At 42.7% G+C, this 17,506-nt stretch overlaps 1 protein-coding gene across 23 annotated transcripts in view; it reads left to right on the top strand.

The window, feature by feature from the left end:
• KALRN (kalirin RhoGEF kinase) overlaps nt 1–17,506 on the top strand; it is a 660,095-nt gene that overhangs the window by 245,831 nt on the left and 396,758 nt on the right. For all 23 annotated transcript variants that reach the window (XM_077884356.1, XM_077884355.1, XM_077884353.1 and 20 more), the window contains one exon: nt 7,153–7,275. In XM_077884356.1, coding sequence (XP_077740482.1) covers nt 7,153–7,275 — 123 coding nt within the window. The remainder of the gene's footprint in view (nt 1–7,152; nt 7,276–17,506) is intronic.

Genomic DNA, 17,506 nt, shown 5'->3' with positions numbered 1-17,506 from the left:
ACGGTGCATGGGACTCTGAGTCCTGCGTGGGCAAGAGCACCCGAGAACCCCTCTGTGTATGTGGAGGTGGTGGGAGGATGCACAGGTGCCTCTGGGCATGTTTATAGCTGTGGGGGTGCATCTTGGGGAGGCTGTTTGCATATGAGGTGCAGGTGTGATTCCTGTTAGCCTGCAGTGATTTTGCCTGTAGTAGGGTGAACCTACTACAATTTTAAATCCATACCTGGCATCTATTTTGTGCTCTAAATGAAGACATTAGGGAAACGTGTACTAGACCATGTTCGCTATATGGATTTTAAAATCTGTCGAGTACGTAGCACTTAGGGCATGAAACATGAAACCGTTATCTTATTTGAATCCCACTATTATCCTAAGGTTAAAATAGTATAAAGTGTTATCCCATTTTGCAGATAAGGAAATGGAGGCTCAGATCAATGACTTAACTTGTCAAAGTTTATATAGCTGAATCTGTCCTAGAACCCAAGATTTGGAGGCTCTGTTCTTTGCAGTCTAAGTTTGCTGTTGAATTGACCACACACCGTATGTCCCAGATGTAGCAAGGTTCACCAGCAAGGAGTTGTTAGCACTGTTTATGGCATAAGTTTTTATGGCTGGGTCACTCCTGTGTACAAGCAGGGTCAAGGAGACACCGTTGACATTGGAGTGCACATATTTAGGCAAAGAAAATCCGCTGGTTGCCTTCTATCCTCTTAATCAACTTATCAAAGCTGAATATGAGCAAATTTAAAACCACTATAATCTATGATTACAGACAGTATAAAATACTAACAGTAGGTGGTAAGGTGGTTTGAAAGTTAAAACTCTAAATCAGATGTCATTGCTAAATTTGGCAAATGAAGGAAAATAAGCCCAAGATCCTTATTTAATATCTTTGTTCTATGAAATAGTTTGTGCTTCATTAAAAACACAATAATAACCTTTTAGCTATGTCTGTCTTTATAAGAAAAGGGGGAAAAGGTTTTGTTTATTTTCCCAATTTGCATTTAAATAGATCCTTTTTAATCATTTATTATATATTAAGAACCTGATTTTTATATTTTCACTGAATTTTAGCCAGCATTAAAAAAAAATCACTTAGTTTAGTTAAAAGCAAAACATGAAAAAGAAAAAAAACAAACCAAAAACCCAAGTAGCTTACATGTAAAATCCATCCTCTTAATGAGACAAAACTATGTTAGTTTCCAAGCAAAGAGATAAAATTTCATTATTTAGACATGAACTTTCCTCTTGGAGGAATTTTGTTGTCATAGTACATTTTGTTGAACCAACCATTTGTAGCTTCTCCGAAACATAAATAAATAAATAAAGACAGATGAAAATGTTTGAAACTACTGTGGAGATATTTTCTGTGGTTTTTATCTTTTTTTTTTTTTTTTTTTTTAAGCTCTTTGGGTCAGTCTAGTTGAAGCGTTTCCAGAGAGCCCAATTCAAATAGATCAAATCATAAAATGACCTGGCTGGAAGGGGTTTAGGAAGGGCCAGCTTGTCCGGGGATTAGCAACCCCAGAGCCCGTGGCCAACTCAGTCGTGCATTCATTTCATTCACGAAGTATTTGCTGAGAGGTAGTGGAGCTCTTTGAATCAGGGTCCCCATGCCCTGGTGGGGCAGGGGTGAGGGGAGCGGAGTCGGCTGCGTGTTAGAGAGTGAATGGCCCCATGTGAAGGGCAGCACCTTACCTCTGGGGCTTCACAGGGCCCCCTGGGTGGCTGCCTTTTGGGGGTGGTGGGGGGGGGTGGGGGTTACTGCCCTGGGGAGCCCAGTCCTCCGAGGTCCTACAGCTGTATGCAGGAAGCAGGGCAGTGTCCCAGGAGCCTGGTTCAACGGGCACTCAGTGAATGTGCATCGGGTGGAGGGAAGGATGCTAGACCCTGGCTTCCCGCCTCTGAGCCTGTGTCCCCGTCTATGTCTATAAACAGTCCCGGTTGGTGCAGTGAGAGGAAGTGTTCGAATGGCCACGTTAGGCAGAAGCTACCGTGCGCAGTGGAAGGAATGCCCCAAGGAATCTTCATCCTTTGACCTGAAAGAAGTCAGGGTCCCAAGTCCTTGGGGTGGGGGGAGCTGCGGGGGACAGTGATAGGGAGGGCAGTTAGTTAGATAGGAGCTGGGGGAAAGGACCGTGATGAGTGGGTTACACGTTAGAAGCCTGGGGGGACAACATCCTGTCCCTGTAGCTTCCAAGACCTTGGGGCTGACGGATCAAGAGCCACAGGTTAGGGCTCGCCCTCCTCTTCCTCCTCCCCAGGGTAACCCCTAGACGCCTTATGATGCATTTGCTCTGCGGTTGCAGCCCCGCCCTCGTGGAGATAGGCTGCAGGATCTGATACTAACCTTTTAGGGTCAAACACTCCCCCTCCCAGCCTGTGAGAGGGGCAGCCCCCAAAGGACTGGAAACAGCCTCCGCTGGAGACCACCCCACTGGGCATCACTCCTCCCAGCCCAGAAAGACCCACTTGGCATCCAATCCCGAAACAGCCTGGGGGCTGGTTCCTCCTCACTGAACCTGCCTGCTGTCCCTTAGGAGCGTGTACTGTTGCTTAAATAAAACTGTTTTCTGAGATTTAGAGGTTGGAGGTACTTTCAATGGAATAGCAACAGCCACTGAATTGGGTGTCTTTAAGGGTACCACTTGCCAGAACTACTTCCTGACCCAGGGGGTTTCTGGTCTCTGCTGTTTGCCCAAATTCCTTATACTGTCCTCCGAGAAAGGGGGTTTTGGGGTGTCCTTCAGTAGCGAGGGAGGAGGGCTGGATCTACTACTTCTTTCCACATACAGGAGCTGATGACTCTGTAAGATATTTTAGTTTAAAATTAATATGAGAGGGACACCTGGGTGGCTCAGTGGTTGAGAGTTTGCCTTTGGCTCAGGTCGTGATCCTGGGGCCTCCTTGTGAGGAGTCTGCTCCTCCCTCTGCCTTTGTCTCTGCCTTTGTCTCTGGGTCTCTCATGAATAAATAAATAAAAGCTAAAAAAGAAAAAAAAAAAAAGAAAAAAAAGAAAACTGTTTTCTGCTTTCACTTTGGGCCCCGATGGTCTCTAATTCTTTCTTGCGTCAGCGCCAAGAGCCACGACACCAGGCTTTTCTCACTGACCGGCCTTCTGAACTCTAACACGCCGGACAGTGTCAGGGCTGAGACTCAGGAATCGCCTTTCCCTGGCTATCAAATGATGGTGGTTTTCTTATCGTCGTTCTTTTCTTCAAAAGTTAGAAATGTAAGTTGCAGCAGTGACTATACCTTCCGATCCAGGAGGCTCATTAAAACTATTTTATTCTGAATGAAAAAAAAAAATTTTCTTAAGTTTCCAAACTGGGCTTGAATCTAAACCGGGAGCTTAACCTCCTTTCTGGGAACCACTTATCCTTTGCAAATGAGGAGAAACCCAGAAATGAGACTTGCCCACAGTCTCATAGGGAGTTGGTGACAGGACGAAAATTGGAGCCAGCCTAGGTCTCACCCTACTCGGTGCACACATACACATAAGTGTGCACACACATGCACACTTGCACAGATGTGCACATATTCTCTCCACAGCCAGATGCACTGAATGCAGCAGAAATGACCGTGGCCCTTGCGGATGGCCAGGCTACCAAGGGTGCGGGTTATAGCCCATTAGGCAGAAGACTCAGGCCCAGAGAAGACTTGAGACTGGTTCTTAGGGGAGAGATGCCTTGGAGAGACTCTGGTTTCTTGGGATCACATGGGACCATCTGGTCCCCAGAGTAGGCCTTTTACTTTCTTCCTGAGACATGTGTCACCTGTTCGGGGGGCTGCTTCCAGCACAGTTGATTTTGCCGGGATCTTGGCCATTGGAGAGCTGCTGGTATGCTCCAAAGTGGAGGCCTGGGCGCTGCCGTTGTGGGGGAGGCCCATTCGGAGAGGAGCCCCGTTCCTCCAGCAGCCCCTCCTCTGCAGTCCAGCCTGGACCAGCCCCAGGCAGTCTAATCATTGTGGTGCTGGCGCATAACCCCGCTGCTGATTTGCATATCTAAATAGTCATTTAACAGAACATACAGGGAAGGTCACTTCTCGGCCACTGGGATATCCAAGAAAGTGCATGGAGTGAGCGCTTTTCATCACAAATTCCGGGGACTTCAGGCATTTCAGGCTTTCATTAACTTTATTGATTCTTTTTTCAATAAAGAAAAGAGATGAGAAATTATTTTAAAATGGGGTTGAGAGGCAGAATTTTAAAGATCAAAATTACAAAATAAGGTTCCTCTACACTCCTGGGGCACTTGTCTTCTTCTTTTTTTTTTTTTTTGTTTTTGTTTTTGTTTTTGTTTTTCCTTTGTCCCTAGTAATAATTGAGGGGTCGGGGGAGCCCCCGTGGGACTGACTGCAGTTGGCAGATCCAGGACAGTGCACACAGCACAGGTTAGCCCAACCTCCGCACGAGCCCCGAGCCCGAAACAGCCTCTGATATCGCAGGGTGAAGAGTGAGGCTTTCATCCTTCCTTCATTATCCGGAGAGGTAGCCGGGACTGATGTGGGGAACTCCAAAGGGGGAGTCCCCTCCAAACCATGCATGGGTGCCTTCAGAAGGGGATGTGTTTATACCGCAGTGGGAGCTGTCCCAGCCCGATGCCCCTCTCCTGACCCCAGACGCAGGAGTCTCACTGCCCACGCGTATCTCTGCTTGGAGCTCTCGTGAGCCTCTCAAACTTGGCACATCTCAAACAGAACTCACGACCTTCAGCTCCCATCCCACATTCCTACCCTCCTCTTTAGGTAGCACCCTGGTGCCAGCTTTCCTCCAAAGACCCAGGGTCCTATGCCAGACACCTGGCTGTCCCCTAGCTCATCCTCCCCATCCCTCCCCCAAATAATTGTGAGTCTTGCTCCCCATCCTAGGAGTTCTCAAGCCTGCCTGCTTTGCAGACTCAGCTGCCCTGGCCCTAAGCCAGGCTTCCAGGTTCTCCCCGTCCCTTACCAGGATTGCTGTGACCGCCTCCTAACCCTTCTCTCTGTCCTTCTCCCTGTCTCCTGTCCACACTGCAATCAAAGCTCACATCACATTTCAGTGCTTGGTTTAAAACCTTCCACACTGGGCAGCCCTGGTGGCGCAGCGGTTTGGCGCCGCCTGCAGCCTGGGGTGGGATCCTGGAGTCCCGGGATCGAGTCCCACATCAGGCTCCCTGCATGGAGCCTGCTTCTCCCTCTGCCTCTCTCTCTCTCTGTCTCTATGAATAAATAAATAAAATCTTAAAAAAAAAAAAAAAAAAAACCTTCCACACTGCTCGCTGCCCACAGAATAGAGTGCGGGTCTCCTAAAAGCCTGTCTCCAGGGCTCTCTGTGTTCAACTGTCCTGGTGCCTGTCCAGCCCCAACTCCTCCTCGTGTCAGATCCCAGAAGCACAGCCAGGATGCTTTCAGACTGCCCCCAAGTTCGCTTCTTTGGGCTCCTCATTTCCTGGAGCTCACGTCCCTCTCACCTGGCTAATTCCTACCTGAGCTGGGCTCAGCTCAGGGGACACCTCCCCTGGGAAGCCTTGTCCCCACTCCATAAAGAGTGGGTGCTAGCTTGGTAGAACTTATGGGGCTTTATCTTGATAGATTTTCTTTTTCAAGTCATGGTTTTAATCAAGTCCTATGCCAAGTGGCCCTAACGTTTTATCTGAGTCCTTGTCTGCTTGCCATGCTGGTCTTTACACCACTTAAACTCAAGAACCACATGTTAGTCATTTTTGCTTTTCCGTTGCCTGGGACAGTGCCTGGCACATAGCACGTGTCCTGTTGGTTGACCACAACTGAAAAAGTAAAGTCACTTTGCTGCTCAAAGGGGAATAAGAAGTGAGTCTGGAGTTCTTCCTTCAAGAAAGGCAGCACCATCCATGCCGTTCCTCAGCCTGCACCTGTACTCAGCCTCTCCAGGCTCTGCTCTGCAGCTGAGACCATCCCAACTATGTAGCTTCAGTTCCACGTAGAGGAGTCCTCTTTTTCCAAAGGCTTCCCACCTTTTCCTGGCTCTGTCACTTGACTGCACGTGAGTGATAAAGAGGATTTCTTGGCTCAGGTACTAGGGAAGTCCAGAGACATGGCTTAGTTCCGGCAAAGCTCAGTCAGGGATCTTGCCTGTTTCCTGCCATTGTTTTGGCTGCACCCTTTCTCTGCTCATGGGCTTCACCCTTAAGCTGCCAACACCCAATGGCTGTAACAATTTGAGGCTCAGGGTCACAATGACAGTATTGGGGGAGAGAAATTATATCTAAAGAACTAGGTTCTGTTTTCCCAGAAGCTTCCAGACAGACATCCCCTCATGTTTTATTGTACTGAATTGGATAGCATTCCCATTTCTGAGACAACCCCGTTGGCTGGGAAACGTCCTACACTGTTTGGCTTAGATCTGGTATCCTGAGGATGGATAACTGTTAGAATGACCCCTCCCTTGGAATTGAGATTCTGGTCAGCTCTCCTTAATATGTGTGGGCTCCCTAGTAGAGAGGTGGACGCCTAACCAACCAAATAAATAAAAAACCAGGGTAGAGAGCTAAGGGGTCGGGGGATGACTGTGTCCACTGTGCCAGCTAGAACTCACCCTACCCTTAAAATCCTCCTCTTCTGGTTCCTGATGGGTTATAGCAGAAACCCTTGGATTGGGAGGCTATGGAGTTACAAGAAAAGGTGGGTTAGTCGAGTCGATTCAACGATGTGTGTGGTTGAGCGATGTGATGTGGGATGGGGGATGTCAGGGTGCCCTGTTGCTTCCAACAAGGGTTTCTCTCTTCTAGTGTGATAGGGAACGGATGAAGCCTCCACGTTGTACTCTCAGCACTTGTCCCTAAAGCAAGCATGGGGCTCTTTTGAAGCTTTCTAAATGTTTTTTTACAAAGGGGAAGTAGATAGGGATAATGAAAACAGCTTCTTTACCCATCTCCCTGATCCTCTTACTCACTTTCTCTTTTTCCCTTAGGCTCTATCAAGTAACACAGAGGCTGATGATGCATCCTTAGCTAAAAGCGAGGGCTTCTCTAGGAAACCAGGCTGTGGGCCACCCCCACACCGAGAACGATGACTGGTTCTCACTGGGCACCAACAGAAGGACTCTCTTTTTTCCTTCCAGTAGCTCTGAACGTTTTGCACTGCTGGATCCATGACTCTTGTGACTACTCTGTACCTTCTTGTCACCTCTAGATGTTCGACTGGATAAGCCACAACAAGGAGTTATTCCTCCAGAGCCATACGGAGATCGGCGTGAGCTACCAGCATGCCCTAGACCTCCAGACGCAGCACAATCACTTCGCTATGAACTCCATGGTGAGTGGGGGCGCCTGTTCTCAGCACTGCCTCTGGGGGCAGGACAGCAGAGGTGCGGGGCCCTGGGGGAGGAGGAGAAGGAGGGAGGGGTAGAGATGGACATGAGACCTGAGTAAGAGGGAGGGGATCTGAACATGTGGACTCTTTAGCACTCCGTGGAGATGTGTGTAGGATGTGCGGCCAGCCAGCTGTTCCCATAGCAGATTGTGGCCCATTTATGCCTCTGGACTCTGCTTTATTTGGTGAAAGGAAGGTACTGGGATTGTAGAAGGCATTTGCTCAATACTGGTCTGTAAGGGAAAGTCACTGGTTCCGCTCTGCTGATTTAACCATTTTTTGGTCCCTAGCATATGTGAATCACCAAGCTGAGGTAAGGGACCGCAGGCTCTTTGGAAATGTTTCATTGGAGATAGTTGAGTGGGTGACGGCACTGAGGGGGGCACTTGACGGAATGAGCACTGGGTGTTATTCTGTATGTTGGCAAATTGAACACCGATAAAAAATAAATGTATTATTAAAAAAAAAAAGGGGGAAATAGTTGAGTGAATCGGTGCTGTTTAGACCCGAGAAGGGGAGGCTTAAGGGACACACAGTTGCTACCAGAGAGGAGGCTAGAATTGCTTTGTATTGGTTTAGGAGGCAGGACCATCCAGGGGAGTGGAGGAGGAGGCAGGACATGGGATGCACGGAGAGTTAGCAAAGTCCCCTGGTCCTAGAGTGAATGCTGAATTCACAGAGGGATATTTGCTAGCTGTGCGGCCATAGGGAATTTATTTCCCCGGTCTTCTGTTTCTTCATTCATAAAATGGAAGTAAAAGCTCCCTTCTAAATTGCTGTGAAGACCCAATGAGTCAATTATAAAGCGGTGGGAGCTGTGCCTGGTATATGGTAGGTTCTCAGTTAATTTTGGTATAATAATGATGGTGATGATGGTGATGTAGAAGTCTAGTCCGGGTAGAACCTATGATCCCTTGTAAACCTAACACTTGGGGATACTGTTTTTTCCACGTGGTTGTCCCAAGATTTGACTTCAAAATCTTGCCTGCCTTTTGAAACCAGTATATTCAAGATGCCTGTAGCCTAATGAGGCCTCGACTTACCTCACTTTGTTCTTCTGCTCGTTTTTCCTACTTGTGCTTCCTACTTGTGTGTCCAAAAGAAAAGCTCCACAGTCCCCCATATATCTGAACACCAAAGACACCTTCTTATTTCAGCCAGTGATGCTGAGAGGGGGGCAAGCGTTAGGTAAACATAAACACGGAAGATTACAGAAGCCAAAAAGGAAGAGAACTTCATTTTCTTCCAGGTTGTTTTAAATATGCTGTGTACTAGACTTCATGTACTGGAGAAGAAACAATTCTGGCCTTAAGGTGTTCAGTGTCTAGCTGGCGACACAGCCCCATCATGGTGCAGCTTGATGTGTGCAGTAACAGAGATACACTGAGTTAACTGAGAAGCCTAATACCTTAGTGGTCTAAAACAGTGGGGATTTATTTCATGGTCCTATCACATGCCCATCACTGGCTGGTAGGAGTTCTGTTCATCACAGGCACTCGGGACTCAGGCTGACAGCAGCCGCTGCCTCAGATGCTGCTGGCTGCACTGCACATAATGGCTCTGAAGCTTCCACCTAGAAGTGACACATGCCACTTTCACTCACACCTCATTAACCAGCATTAGGCATACGACCACATCTGACTTGCTGGGTGGAGATAGATGGTCCTATGTGTTGGGGAGGAGAGCTTGGGGTATCTGCAACTAGCCCTGATGACTAGCACGGGGAACCGTAGCAGGGTGGAAGGTAGAGACGATCGTCATGAAATGAGCACAGAAAGATAACTGTGGCCACAGAATAGAAGGCTGTGGGACCAGGCAGGGAAAACGTCAACACGAATTTTGTTACCCAATTTTGCATACTACAGACTTGTATCTTCATCTGAACGTAAAGACTCATTTCCTTCCAGCTAGTCTCCTATAATTATGTCTCATCCCTGGCTTACTTTAGTCACAGAGGAGCAAGGCAATTGATCACAGGTGATTAAGAATGTGAACTCAAATCTAGTCGAGTTTGATTATCTGGGTACCTTGTGGACTTCCCCTGGTGAATCTGACAAATTCTGTGTCAGAATCTTCCTGTCACCCAACTGCTTGGCCGTAGGGCAGACAAACTCATTTTAATAAGAAGCGAAGACAAACATAATTAGGGAGGTAAGTCTGCCACCAAGCCCCTCGAAACAATGAACTACAAAGCTAAATAGAGCTTTTGGCTTTGAATTATCTGCACCGCTGCTCCTCTCTGTTAATACGGATCACCGAGAGTTAACAGCACAACAAAAATCTTTCTCCTGACAAATTTACTTTTGAAGTCTCCGTTTTCAGGACAAAAACAAGGGAGGAAATTTACTGAAGGGAAGCATCTTGTGGAGCTGGGAGAGAGAGAGAAGAGGAGATTTAATATACAATAGTCAATTAGCATGTTGGGCGCATCTCACTGTCTCCCCCGGTTGCCTGGTTGACTGTGAAGGCAGGCTGCACGCAGAGGCCTCCTTGGACTGATTAGGCTGGCTCTCCTCTCTGGCTGGAGGGCAAGGCAAGGGAAATCCCAGGGTTGTTTGATCAAATTGCCTGGGCACCAGTGCTTTATAAACATGGCTCTGTGCCTTTGTTAACCGGTAGGTTTACAGGTTTGTTATTAAAAGCAGCTCCCACAAAGAGGGATGTCAGCATCCCAAACAGGTGAGGGGAAGGTATTACAGACTCCTTTTCTCTGGCTTGAGTGATGGATGTTGCTGCCAAGAAACAGATGAATGCAAGCAGCTACTGCTGGAGCCCAGTGACTATAGAATGATCCACTACGCAAGGGAAGTGGGAATGTGGATTGTTCTGTAAATTCACTGGGGCATTTCTGTTTCTGTTCTTGGAAATTATACGCCCACCTCTACATACACCCACAAATCTGTCCATGTAAAGGTACACGTAGCATACTTTGTTTCAGGTTACAGGTAAATTCTTTTGGAATTTATTGCTGAGATAGGCTGGTGATTCCATACCTTTGGGGGAGGTCACAGACCCCCTTGAAATATAATGAAGCTTATGGGCCCTCTCCCAAGAGTAATGCATATATGAACACCTCTTAGACAATTTCAGGGATTCAAGAGTATCCTAAAGCCTATCAATCAACCTCCCCATTTTACGATGTTACAAACTTCATGATTTCTTCAGGCATTCATTCCACAAATAATTAAGGATCAGATGTTGTGCTGGATATTGGGCAAATGGTGGTGAACAAAAGAGAGATGGTCTGTCCCACAGAGGTTCCAGTAGAGAGACAGATGTTTAGTAAATAATCTCACAAATAAATATATAATTACAAACCATTAAGTGTTATGTTGGAAGAGTAAGATATGCTATGACAGAGTATAATAAAAGGAACTCAATTTAAATGGGGATGTCAGGTACATTTTTTGATTGACAGTCAACCCCATCTTAAAGCTCATTTTTTTTTTATTGATAGTAAATTAATTGTATGTGAATTAGCTCTATGGTGGATCAAACAACTTATAATTAAAGAAATCCTAGGTATATTGTTTTATAGATAAAAATAATCAACTTATAATTTATCTGGTTTTTAAGTTTTGTTTTCATGTATCTAATTTTATATACTGGTTAAAGACCCAGCTCCAACTGAGGTAACCATTACCAAGAAATAATCGAGTATCATTAAATCATGAAAGAAAAACCAGAAATTTCCTAACTTCTATCAATGAATTGGTACCAATAAAGGCCACCAATTATTAACACATCAAGAGTATGGGAGTAATACCCTACTGAGTAAGGTACATAAGCAACTCTGGAAAAAAAAAAAAGGTTAAAATTGGTTGATACTTGCGTTTTTGCCATAACATGTTTTTTTATAATTCCCAATGGAATTATAAAGTTTTTTGATCTTCAAAATAACAACAACAATGATAATATCCTACCTACTAAACCTAAAAGGGAAATATTTGCAGGCTTCTTATAGTGCCTCAGAAAGCCAGGTGTCTTGAGCTCTCTGAGGCCCTCCTCTTGCTTAATTTTGCCTGCTGTTGTAGAATCCTTTCTCACAAATTCTCTTTCCTCTGAGTGTGGCCTTCTCTCATGGGAGTGTAGAATAGATCAAAGTAGGGTTGAACTGTAATATACAATAGAACAATCACATAGCCATCCATGTTCTATTTCTTCATGAAAAAAACACCCACGGGAGTAAATCCAAACATAATGTAGCCTTATTTACTATTTTAATTAGCCAGTTCTTTGGGAAAAAAAATAAATTACTAATGGCTTCTGTCTAGAGTTTTAAAATATGAAATAATGTTCATTTTCTATTATTATGACTGTGAGGCTTCACATTAGTGATAACCATGTGCAGCTGGGTGGTAGGAATCCTTTCTGCTATAGCATGTTTGATAGCTGTTTTAATCCTATTAATTTGTTCAGCAGAGGCACATATTGCCATTTGATTGCATGTGAATCAGACCAAATACAGCAAAGCCTGTGGTGTTCTTTATCTTTGTTTTGAGGAAAATTACAAACGTAGCACCAAGGAAAAGTCAAATCTGATACAAGAGTGATAAAGATTCTGAGGCAGATCTCCGGACCCCAATTTGAAAAGCCTTGTTCTGGGGTCATCTGTCATCTTTGATGCTTGGCATCCCCAAAGCATGATTCTCCAGCCCCAACTAGGAGGCACTTTTTATAATGAGAGTATTTCTAGATTTCAGTGTAAACACACACACATACACACACACACTATGTGATGTTTAAATAGTCAGTATTTGATCCTACCATAGCTACAAAGCCCCTTAGTAGATATAGAACCTGTAGAAGAAGGAACCTTATAGAAGTGGAAGGAGGAGATGAGGAGGAAGAAAAGGAGGAAGAAAAAGAGATCCATCTTATCTGGTGTGCATTAGTCTTTATAGTACAATTTTTTTCAAAGAATCACATAGTGAAGGGCACCTGGGTGGCTCAGTCAGTTGGGCATCCGACTCTTGATTTTGGCTCAGATCATGATCTCAGGGTCTTGAGATTGAGTTCCATATGGAGCTTTGTGCACAGTGGGGAGTCTGCTTGAGGATTCTCTCTCTCCCTCCAGCACTCTCTTGACTCAACACATGTGCATTCTCTCCCACGGTCTCTAAAATAAATAAGTAAATCTTAAAAAAAAAAAAAAGAATCCTATAGTGAGCATGCTAAAATGCATATTTCTTTTGGTTCCCACCCTAGTCATAGACAATCATAATCTCTGGTGGATTGGCTCTAGGAACCTGCATTTTAAACAAGTTACCCAGGTGATTTATATGCATATTAAAGTTAGAAAATATTGTTTTGTGGAAGCTATAAGTATGAAACAGTTACTACATAAAATAAAGCATCATAAGTTCTGGAAGAGTCCATTTCCAGCTTGAGGAGCTCCACAGACCCACTCTCCAGTGAAACTAGTAAAAATCATTTAATTTAATTTATATTTTGGTGAAAAATATTTTAAAACAACCATATAAAGTCTCTGGAAATGGACCTAAGTGCATTCAGCAAATTAAGAAATGTTTATTCAAGAAAATCTACTAAAACTCAATAATGACATTGAGTCTGTGGTATTTGAACCTAGACCCACTCTCTCCCTCTCCCCTCCCAGTTCCATAAGATGAAATTGCCCTCCAAACTGGTGCAACCAAGAACATAGGGCCCCAGCTCCCAGTTGAAGAATTGTCATCACAGGACATTTCTTATCCTGTTCCAAAGCTACCTGTGCTAAGGCTAAGTTCTGGATGAGTGTGGCCAAGCAGGGGAAACTCCTTCTTCTGTCTAGCTCCAACTCATAGAACAGAGGCTCTACCATAGGTGCAACACTGCTGAGAATCCTAGGGGCCCTATCTCCCTTGCCTCAGCTTGTAAGGCAGAGATTCCATGCTGGGAGAGGCAAATTGAGGCATGAGGCTACTCATCTCATTCATTGAGTGTACAGCTGCTAAAGTGGGTGATGTATTACTCAGGAAGTACACCATCATCCCTAATCCCAGCTCCAGAGCCATGGCTGAGATTTTGCCTGGGGGTAGAAACAAATTAAAACAGAGAGCTCCAAGTCTTTTCCCAAAGGAGTTAACCTCATTTGCAACAGAAAATGGAGAAGTTTAAACCAACAGCAGTTTCAAACATACTATTAGGGAAATTTACAAGTGGTCAGAGGAAAGAGAAGATTAAAGAGACCACTGCCAAGACCACTGTCATCCCAGGGTGACTGTGGGAATACCCAAGGCTGTACCACCTGGGGAATAACATCAGAGGTCATCTACTGTGGGACCTGAAGTGGAAATAGTCTTTACTAAAACAGTCCAGCCAGTCACAAAACAAATAAGCAAGCAAATAACAATAACAAGACCTAGAAGTAGGAGATTGGGACCCAAAGTTGCTATAAAATATTATTTAAAATGTCCAGTTTCCAAAAAAATTATAAGACATGCAAAGGAACAGAAAACATATAACCAGGAAAAAAATAGAGAAAAAACATTTACCGGAAAGAACAGGCAACAGAAACTGCCCATGAAAGTGACCAGATGTCAGATTTAACAAAATTTCAAAATAGCCATTATAAATGTTTTCTTTTAATGAAACTAAAGGAAGCAATGATTGAAGAAGTAAAGGAAGGTGATGGTTTGATGATAATATCTCTTTTAACAGAGAATATTAGTAAAGAGATGGAAATGATAAAAATGAACCAAAAGGAAATTCTGAAATAGAAAAATACAATTACTGAAATGAAAAATTCACCTAAAAAGCTCAACAGTGATTTGAACAGGCAGGAGAAAGAATTAGCAACCTTGAAAATAGATCAATATGAATTATACAACCTGAAGAATAGAAAAAGAATGAAAAAAAAAAAAAACCATGACCTCAGAAAAGTATGGTATACCATTAAGTACAGCAGCATATGCATAATGGGAGTACTAGAAGGAGAGAAGAGGGAGAACAGAATAGAAAAGCATACAAGAATAAATAATGGCTGAAATCTTCCTAAATTCATTGAAAAGAATTATACAGCCAGGAGACTTCGGAAGCTCTAAGTAGGATAGCTGCAAAGAGACCTACAACCAGACACATCATTGTAAACACTGAAAGCAGGGGCACCTGGATGGCTCAGTAGGTTAAGTGTACAAGTCTTAATTTCAGCTCAGGTCATGATATCTCAGGTTCATGATATCAAGCCCAAGGTGGGGCTCTGTACTGGGTGTAGAGCTTGCTTAAGATTCTCTCTCTCTTTCTCCCTCCTTCTCCCTCTGCCCACTCCCAATACTGAAACAAAGACAAAGAAAAAATCTTGAAAGCAGAATGAGAAAAGTGACTTGTCACAAGGGAACCTCAATAACATTAATAACTGATTTCTCATCAGAAACAATGGAGGCCAGGAGGAAGTGAGATAATATATTCAAAGTGCTCAAAGGAGAACACTGTCAACCAAGAATCCTATATTCCGCAAAGCTAGCTTTCATAAATGGAGGTGAAATAAAGATATCCTCAGCTAAACGAATACTGAGAAGGGTTGTTGCCAGCAGAGACACCTTATGAGAAATTATAAAAAAAGACCCTAAACAATGGGACACCTGGGTGGCTCAGCGGTTGAATGTCTGCCTTTGGCTCAGGGTGCGATCCTGGTCCCGGGATCAAGACCCACATCAGGTTCCCTGCATGGAGCCTGCTTCTCCCTCTTCCTATGTCTCTGCCTCTCTGTGTGTGTCTCTCATGAACAAATAAGTAAATTCTTAAAAAAGAAAAAAGAAGACCCTAACCAGTAATTTGAATCCACACAAAAAGACAAAGAGTATCAGTAAAGGTAACCATGTAACTATAAAAGACAATATAAATGCATATTTGTTCTTTTTCTCTTATTGTTTTAAAAATTGTGTAAAATAATATGTATATAACATGCTATATGCCTATAGCATATAGAAATATATGTGCCAGTAACAGCACAAGTAGGTGAGTGGGAACAAAGCTGTATTGGAGTAAGGAAATTACTTCATATGGTAACTTGAATCTACAAGAGCAAAAGGAAGGATCCAGAAGTGATGAATACAGAGGTTAATATAACAAAAGCTATACATATATACTAATTCTTTTTTCTTATATCTGCTTCTTTAAAAGACATATATAAAAAATCAATAATATAACAATCTAACTCTAAGTTTGTAGCACTTATAGATGTAGTGTATATAATAATAATATCACAAAAAGGGAGGAAGGGAATAACAAGATAGGAGTAATGTTTTTACTCATTGGAATTAAGTATACATCTGAAGCAGATTCTGATAAGGGAAGATGTATATAGTAAGCTCTAAAGCAGTGGCTAAGAAAGTAACTCAGAAAAATAGTAAAAAAATCAGTAAAGATATTAAAATGCTACATTATAAAATATTCACCTAATGCAAAAGAAAGCAGGACAGGAAGAATAAAAGTTTAAAAAATGTGATGTAGATTAAAAGTAAAATGGCAGATATAAATCCAACTATATCAATAATGACATAAAATGTGAAAGGGCTAACACTCTAATCAAAGGTAGAGATAGCCTGAATTAAAAAAGAAAAACAAGATCCAACTATAGATTGTAAAAGGATGTGAAAGTAAAAGGATGGAAAAAGATGTATTATACAAACAGCAACTACAAGAAAGCCAGAGTGGCTACACAAATAACAGACTTTTAAATAGACTTTAAAACAAAAAATCTTACTAGAAATGCAAAGGGACATTTTGTAATGACAAAAGGGTCACTCCATCAGGAAGATATAATAATTATGTAAGCATATATGTACGTAACAACAGAACACCAAAATACATGAAATAAAACTGACAGAAATGAAGGGAGACTACAACCCAACAATCATAGAGACTTCAACACTCTCACTTTTTTTTTCCAACACTCTCACTTTTAATAATGGACAGAACAACTAAGCAGAAGATCAGCAAGAAAATAGAAAACTTGAAACAAGGAAAGAGGGGCTGTAAACAAAATTGACCTAACAAGATATCATGAATACTCCATCCAACAACAGCAGACCATACATCTTCCCCAGTGTTCATGAAAATTTCCCAGGATAGATCATGTGCTAGATCATAAAACAAACCTCAATAAATAGGGTAAAAATAATATAATGTTCTCTGACCAAAATGAAACAAAAAATCAACAACAGAAAGAACTTTGGGAAATTTGGAAATATGTGGAAATTAAATAACACACTCCTAAATATACAATGGGTCAAAGAAGAAATAAAAAAATTGGGGGGCAACTGGGTGGCTCAGTCAGCATCCAACTCTTGATTTTAGTGCAGGTCATGATCTCTGAGTTGTGAGATTGAGCCCCATGTTGGGCTCTGCCCTGGGGTCTGCACTGGGACTTGCTTGGGATTTTCTTTCTTCCTCTGCCCCTCCTCACTGCTCATGTGTATTTTCTCCCTCTCAAAAATAAAAAGGAAATTGAAAAATACTTTGAGATGAATGAAAATTAGTCACAACATACCAAAACTTATAGGATACAGCTAACACAGTGCTCAGAGAGACATTTATAGTTGTAAATACCTGTATTTAAAAAATTCTGAAATCAATAACCTAACCTTCCACCTTCAGGCACTGGAAGAGAACAAACTAACCCTAAAGCAAGCAGAAATAAGTAAATAATAAAGATTAGAGTTGAAATTAATGAATTAAGAGAATAGAGAAACAACAGAAAGATCAGTGAAAACAAAAGCTGGTTCTTTGAAAAGATCAAGAAAATTAACAAACCTTTGGCTAGAATGACCAAGAAAACAAATTACTAGAATCTGAAATGAAAAAGGAGACATTACTACCAACCTTACAGAAATCAAAAGGATTACAATGGAATAGTACAAATAATCGTATCCCAATAAATTAGAAACTTAGATGAAATGAGCAAAGATTAAGGCTCAGATGTCTTCAACACTGAATTCTAAGAAATATTTAAAGAAAAATTAATACCAATTTTTCAGAAACTTTCCCCCAAAGCAGGAGAGTACCTTTTCCAGCTCATTCTATTAGTCTAATAGTACCCAGATACCAAAACCAGACAAAAACATCACTCAAGAAAAGAAAGGTACAGACTCATAATGTTTATAAGTATGAATGCAAAAATTTCCAATAAATTACCAGCAAACTAAATACAGCAACATATAGAAAGAATTACATA

The sequence above is a fragment of the Canis aureus genome, chromosome 35 (genome assembly GCF_053574225.1).
Source record: "Canis aureus isolate CA01 chromosome 35, VMU_Caureus_v.1.0, whole genome shotgun sequence".
In the NCBI taxonomy this organism is placed as follows: domain Eukaryota; kingdom Metazoa; phylum Chordata; class Mammalia; order Carnivora; family Canidae; genus Canis; species Canis aureus.
The sequence above is the reverse complement of the archived record's forward strand: the minus strand, read 5'-3'. Positions and strand labels throughout refer to the sequence as shown.